The sequence below is a fragment of the Psammomys obesus genome, unplaced genomic scaffold (assembly GCF_907164565.1).
Source record: "Psammomys obesus unplaced genomic scaffold, mPsaObe1.curated_primary_1811, whole genome shotgun sequence".
Classification (NCBI taxonomy): Eukaryota; Metazoa; Chordata; class Mammalia; order Rodentia; family Muridae; genus Psammomys; species Psammomys obesus.
The window spans coordinates 3859756-3867137 of record NW_026585643.1 but is presented as its reverse complement, the minus strand read 5'-3'; the positions used below and the strand labels follow the sequence as shown (position 1 = coordinate 3867137).

Below are 7382 nucleotides of genomic sequence, written 5' to 3'. Positions count from 1 at the left end.
AGAAGTGTTTCCCTCTCCAGCTACAAAGTGTCCGCATCAGCTTTTCAGAGCCGGCCAAAGCTTTAAGGGCAGCGAATGAAAAGTCACGCTAAGTCTGATTTGCCTCGCTATTTATCCTCAAACACCGACTTCTTCCCTTTTCCTAAGCTTGTCTGATATACACGCGGTCGCAACCTTCCACCCAGTACCTCCTACCCTTTCTTATTTTTTAATTTTAACTTTATTTTTATGGAGAGGGTGCTGGAGGCCAGAAGGGGGCGCTGGGTCCCCTGGAGCTGGAGTTGCTTGTAGCTGTTAGTCTCGGGAATCCAACGGTGGTCCTCAGGCAGGGCAGCAAGCGCCTAACCCGTGAGCCACCCTGCCAGTCCCTTTCTTGGACAACGATGGTGGCCCCGACTTGTTTGGGCAGTTTTCTAGCGAACTCACGCCCTTTGCCTTGGAACCTGTCACCAGAACCAGCGGGCACACCTAAGCCACTCTTGAACGTCGATGAGGCAGCCACACTCAGCAAAGCGCGCGGAGAGCATGGGTGGAGGCCGCTGAGCTATCGCGAGAGCTCATGAGTTCTCGGGCAGCAGAAGGTGCGGGTGCAGCGCGGCGCTCGGGCGCTTCCGCAAAGATGGCGGCGGCTGCGGGGAGAAGCGCTCGGCTGGCGGCCTGGGGCGAAAGGCTGCGGCGGGGGCTCGCGGCCGGCCGAGGAGCCGTGCCGAGTCGCGGCCCTCTAGCAGCGGCTGTGGCCGGCGTGGCCCTGGCAGGGGCAGGAGCGGCGTGGCATCACGGCCGCGTGAAAGCAGCGGCGCGCGAGGGCGGCCTTACGGTGTTGGCGCAGGTACGGCTCAGCCCGGCTCCGCCCTCCGACGCCCCCGGGAGGGAGGCGGAGGCCCGGAGACCCCAGGCCGCCGGCGCGGTGCCGGGCCGCCTGGGACGTGGGGAGGGGGAGCCTCCGCCGCGGGTGCGTGTGGGCGTGGCTCGGGGCACGCCTCTGCCCACCTGGCGGAGAAGGGGCGCCCGGCACATCACCTTTGTCCCAGGACAAAGGTGAGGAACGGTGGAGACGTCCTACTGTGTGACTTCTTCCAGTCAGGAAAACATCAACTATAAAAGTTAACCAGTTGATAGGTGCGGATCTTTTCAGTTCTCATGACTTGATCTAAACCTCAGTGTCCTAGTGGACACTGCCTACTCAGCAAAGCACTCCAACCACCACCTCGGGTCAGGTGGAGGTGGGGAAACCTTTCACGCCATCCAGCCTTTTTAAGGTTAGCTCTTCTAAGACTTTATTCTGTGTGTATGAGTATACTGCCTGCATGTATGTACAGTGCGCACAGGCCTGGTGCCCAGTTGCCAGAAGAGGGCTTTAAGGCCCCTGGGACTAGAGTTACAGGCTGTTGTAAGCCACATTGAGTGCTGGGAACTGAACCTGGGCCCTCTTCAGGAGCAGCAAGTGCTCTTAACTGCTGAGCCAGCTCTCCAGCCCCCACACTTTTGTTAATCTTACGTCAGATCATTTCATTTTTCATTATCGGTTTTTCTGCTTGCATATTCAATTCCATCCTATTTAGAACCTTAGGTTAGTCTCCCCCAGGGTATTTGACTTTAACTTCAGAAACCACTAATGCCTTTAATAAGAAATTCACTTTTTTTTTCCCTGACGCTGAGTTTCCCATGCACTAGGCAAGTGCTCTAATACTGAACCACACCCCAGCTCCCCACATTTAAAACTTGGTCATTTAGAGCCTCTGTAGTCACATTCCATGACTTGTTATTAACTCAAAAACTTCCAGTGACTCACCGGCTATCTAGGAAACAAGTTTAATTCCTACCCATAAGCCCTCAGCAATTTGTATGTTGATTTCACTTCACCTCCTTTGAATTTTAAAGTTTTTCTCTGGTTTTGTTTGTTTTCTGGCTCCTTTCTAGTCTGTTTTCACTTTAAATTACTAACTTCACCTTATAGTTCACACTAATAAAGTATTTTGGGCTCTTTCCCCAACTCTTGGCCCCCTCATTCTTCGACTTTGTAACTAAAGAAACACAGAATCTCATCAGTTGTTTATAAGATTTGTTGACACAATTACCTTGATCTGCTCTTTGGACTAATTGAAAATCGGAGTTTTTATGCCTCTACTCCTGCAGTGGACATTCCTTCCTCAACAGTGGCTGAAAACTAAGGCACTGATTTCAATGTGTGTTCCTTAAAGGGGACTGGTAATCCTCCTTCACCATCTGGAGCATATGTGTGCATACAGTTTCCTTTTACGTATATTTTACTCAGTATCACATGTAGATCTAGTATATTGAGAATAGCCTTCATTTTCGTTCATCACACTAAATGACTTATCCAGTAAAAATGGAGAAATTAATGTTAATGGTGCCCTACTGTTTTCTGTTTTTCATTGTGACCAACAGCTTGTGGTTTGAGCAGGGTCAAACCACAATAATAAGTGTAGCAATGGACAGGTTTGAACCCTTCTTTCTTTCATAATTACTGAAATGCTGTGTACCAAGGCTGTGTGCAAGGAGTGGAGTTAGACAGACACCTTAAGGGGCTGGAGAGATGGCTCGGTGGTTAAGAGAACTGGCTGCTCTTCCAAAGGACCCAGGTTCAAATCCCAGCAACCACATGGCCATGTAACTCCAGTTCCAGGGGATCTGACATCCTTACACAGATATATATGAGGGCAAACAGAAATGTAAATAAAGTAATTTAAAAAAAAAAAAAGACACCTTTCTTAAAGTCTGATAGCAGAGGGCAGTTTTACTGGAATGCTGTAACTGCCAGCTGCCATCAGAGGGTCCCAAAAGACCATCCCGCACACTCCTGGTTTCCTGAAGGGATGATAAACAAGTGGTCATCCTGAGGCTGCTTGGGAGATCATTTGGCAGAAAAGGAGTATAGGTAGTTGAAATATCTGCTGGAAGAGAGTTTGACTCAGCGAAAGAGTGAGCTATGAAACGGGTGTGTGCAGCAATCTGGAATGTCATTAAAAAAGCCTAAACCATTGTGGCAGGACTTTTTTTTTTTGGGGGGGGGGGGAACTTGGCCAGAAACAAGGTTTATCAAACCTTACCTCACTTTATCATCAAGGTTAGCTCCTCACTTTAAGGGCCATTAAGAGGGCTTTATTTTTCAATTAATTATTTTATTTTTATTAATTACAGTTTATTCACTTTGTATCCCCCCTGTAGCTCCCTCCCTCCACCCCTCCCAATCTAACCCTCCCTCTCTCTTCCTCACCTGTGCCCCTCCCCCAGTCCACTGATAAGGAAGGTCTCCTCCCCTTCCCTCTGACCCTAGTCCATGCTAGGAGGGAGAAAACAGGGAACAGGACAGGAGCCTACCACAGAGAGCCTCTGAAAAGCTCTCCCCTGCAGGGCATTGAGGCAGAAGCTGAGACTCATAGCTAAACTTTGGGCAGAGTGCAGGGAATCTTGTGAAAGAAGTGGGAGATACTAAGACCTGGAGAGGACAGGAGCTCCACAAGGAGAGCAACAGATCCAAAAAGTCTGGGCACAGGGGTCTTTCCTGAGACTGATACTCCAGCCAAAGACCACTCATAGAGATGGCCTGGAACCCCTGCACAGAGGTAGCCCATGGCAGTTCAGTGTTCAAGTGGGTTCATAGTAATGGGGACAGGGTCTGTCTCTAACATGAACTGATTGGCCTGCTCTTTGATCACCTCCCCCTGAGGGGGGAGCAGCCTTACCAGGCCACAGAGGAAGACAATGCAGCCACTCCTGAAGACTTTTTATCTTAAAGACTGTAGGCAACCATTGCAGGAGTTCTAGTCCCATTGACACCCAGCCCCAGCCCCAGCCCCCCCACCCCCAGAAAGCATCTTAGGTAAAAGAGGTTCCTTGGTTTTCAGTGAACTGTGATTTAAACTTATCTAATTAGGAGTGCAAACTAAAGGCACACTAACACAGCTGCTTAACTGTGGGTGGCGCCCTAATACAAGATTGCATACAGGGCCAGAACGATATGGAATCATAAAAATTAAAAGATTTCTAAGCACCTAAGGACAAAAACTCAAAGGTCAAACACGGTGAAGCCCAGGTGTTTTTAGCAGTGCTTGCTGCTGTTACAACATGTGACTTCACTGGACCCCTGCTCTGAACGCAGTATCCACTGTCGGAACACTTTGGCTCAGATTCCAGACTACTGTGTGTTACAAATTGCAGTGTACTTACTGTACATACAAAGTGTTTGGCTCTTACAGAAACATAGTTGTTAAACAGAAAAGAGATATTCAATGTATTTCTACCATCATTTCTCAGTGTGTAGCAAATTACTCTTTCATTGTATTGTGTTTAAATATTTGATTTGAAATTTTTAAGTTACTGATTTTGAAAAGTCATTACACAAATTTTGGCTTGGGATTAGGACATCATTTCCAACAATTTCAGAATTACCCCGAAATACTTGGGTGTCTTTATGTATATTGTGTGTTTGCATTGATAACTAGACAAGCAAAGTATCAGTCAACTCTAAAAAAAACATTGAAGATGCACTTTATCCTGCAGGGTCAGATCTCCAGCCAGGGCTCAAGGAACACATCTATATTATTAAGTACGTTTTACGTTATTATTAATGTTTGTATGTGTGTAGGTTAGAGGGCGACTTAACTGTTGAGTCTGTTCTCTCCTTCACCATATGAGTCTTAATGATCAAAACTTGTATCTTCAATCTGAGCAGCAAGCTCATTTACCCACCAAGCCATCTGGCAGGCCCGTTGTTTTAAATTCTTTTTTTTTTTCATGTGTATGTGTGTGTATTTGTGTACACATGTGTATGGGTGCATGTGGAGGTCTGATGTAACAGCAGAAATATTCCTCAGTCACTCCTCTACCATATTTTTTGAGGCAGGGTCTCTTAACTAAACTTAGAGCTTGCAGATTCTGGCTGGTCTTGCTCTGAGAAACCGGCATCTGTCTTCCTAACTGTAATTACAGGTAGGCCACCACACCCAACTGACCCGGCATTTATGGCATTTGCATTGGCTTTGGGGACCTGAACTATGGTCCTCTTGCTTGCTGCAAGTACTCAGCTAGGCACCTTCCCATCTCTACCTAAAGATTTGCATTCCTCTTTAATAAATGGTAAATATATATATATATATATATATATATATATATATATATATATATACAGTTGTATGATAGCTTGATAATTTATTGTCTTTTGATGGTTTGTATACCTAAAGTCTTGTTTAAAAAAAAAAAAAAAATCCAGTGAAAAATGGATCAGGACCGAAAAAGTTTAAGAAGCCTAGCACTAGCATTTTATAGCATCCAATTCTATCTTGAATAGAAATGTTACTTTCCTATTATAATTGTTACAGCATCTCAAAGTATCATTTTGCAATTCCTGTTATGCCCAGGATCTTATCAAGCTATATACTCTTTGGTTGGCTCTGTGAAAAGAGTGTCAAGACCTTGGAAAAATGAGTGAATTAAAAATGAGCTACAGAGTTGTCACAGTAATAGGGAAATAGTAGCATCTCAGTGAGGGAACTGATTTGCAAGATAACTGTAGGGAGTCTAAACTGCACATTACACATGTCTTATGTAAATGTGATTGCATTGTTTCAGAACATATGCATACAACAGGGTAACACAGTAAGTGCCTCCTGACAGAAGCTTATAATAGAACTTGCTTTAGGGTTCATTAACAAGTGAGCTGCTTCTAAATTTTGTCAAGTTATATAGAATATTGGATACTAGAAGTTTTCCTGGCATCATTTCAGATTTATTTTGTTTGCTTTTCAATGAAAAATTTGTTTTCTACTATTTAAATAGTAAAATCATTTGGCCTAACAGTGCATATTAACTATTTCTCTATTCTAAGTAAATGTGAAACATTAGTCCACATTTTTTATTATGTAAATTCATTTGTGTTTTATTTCCCTTAGTAGGTTTAGTTGTATTTGTATTTATAAATCTTTACAAACTTCTGCCACTATTCAGGTTTTTCTTTTCTTCCCTTTGGAATTATTTTATATACTTACTTTGTCTTCTAGTGGAATGGCCATTTGTCTGATTCGTCTCTACATTTGGATGCATAAAGCCAGGGATGGAATAAACTGACCTGTACTGCTTAATCAAGTAGCTTTAGTGTAGCTAGCCCTATCGAAAGGCTATAGCAGCATAGAGCGATTCCCCATTGTCCCAAATAAGTCAGTCACACTCTGGACCCCTAGACATATGTCATGCCATGTTCACAGTACAAAGAGTAAAGAGACCGTACCCTTTTCATCTGTTCCACGGATGTATTATGACCGGCCTAAAATGCAACAAATATGTAACTGAATGAGTAAATAAATTGATAAGGACTTAATTCTAATAATAATGTAATTTTCTCAAAAGTGTAAAATTCATCTCTTTCATCTATTCCTATGAAATTGTAATTTTAATATTATTAGCATTTATATATGTCTTTATACAAAATTTTGTCTTTTGTTATCACAACATAGCAAAAGTCAACTTTAGAATTTACATTAATGATTTCACTCCAATTAATTGAGAGGCTTCCAATGGTAAACCTCAGACCAATTAGTTTACTTTTTAATTGAAACAGTCCCAGCATATGTCAAAAGCCAGTTGAATAGTGTGTTTCGGTATTATGTAATAGTTAAATACTGGGGACTGGCAAGATGGCTCTGTGGGTAAAGACGCATTTGCCAAGCCTGACAACCTGAGTTCAGTCCTTGAAACCTGCGTGGTGAAAGGAGAAAAGTAATTCCTGCAAGTTATTCTCTGACCTCCACAGACATGTGCGTGTGTACACATACAAGATGACTCAACCAATAAATAAATGTTTTTAACTTGTTTGTTAAATGTATGGTGCATGTACTTGTGTGATACTGCTCACCTCAGCTGAAGGTTACAGAATAAGGTCTGTGTCTTTACAGTGCTCTCAAAATTTTCTTAGGAGAAAGAACCCCAGAAAAGTAGTGGAGATAAAAATAGCTACCTACCCCTAGGCAGGGAAGAATAAACACTGAAGGAAGTAAGGTGTTGGAACACAGAAAGCTGAAAATCAGCCCCTTTGGAGCAGTTATGGATAGAACCACGGCAATATAAAGCCTTCTACTGGTGAAGAAACCTACCAATAGGACTCTGCCATTTCTGGAAAGGGTAAATGGGCTGAATCTGGCCTATATAATCACTCACCTTCACAGCATATCATAATCACTTTGTGCTGGGTTTTATGTCTCCCTGGAATTGCCATAGAAGCTGCTCAGTAGAACTGTTTGGAAATGCCCACTGAAAAGATGTTTTCCCGAAGGTGCAGCCAAAGCCATTGTACCTACCCACCGAAAGTGGCCTTGACCTTTGATGTGGGCCTTTGGGCTCCATCTCTGAATAAATATGACAGACTG

The 7382-nt window shown here is 43.6% G+C and overlaps 1 protein-coding gene across 1 annotated transcript in view; it reads left to right on the top strand.

The window, feature by feature from the left end:
• Nucleotides 1-601: 601 nt before the first annotated feature.
• Micu2 (mitochondrial calcium uptake 2) overlaps nt 602-7382 on the top strand; it is a 70322-nt gene continuing 63541 nt past the window's right edge. Inside the window, exon 1 of the mRNA XM_055617106.1 lies at nt 602-829. Within this exon, the coding sequence (XP_055473081.1) occupies nt 620-829 (210 nt within the window). The 5' untranslated portion in view covers nt 602-619. The remainder of the gene's footprint in view (nt 830-7382) is intronic.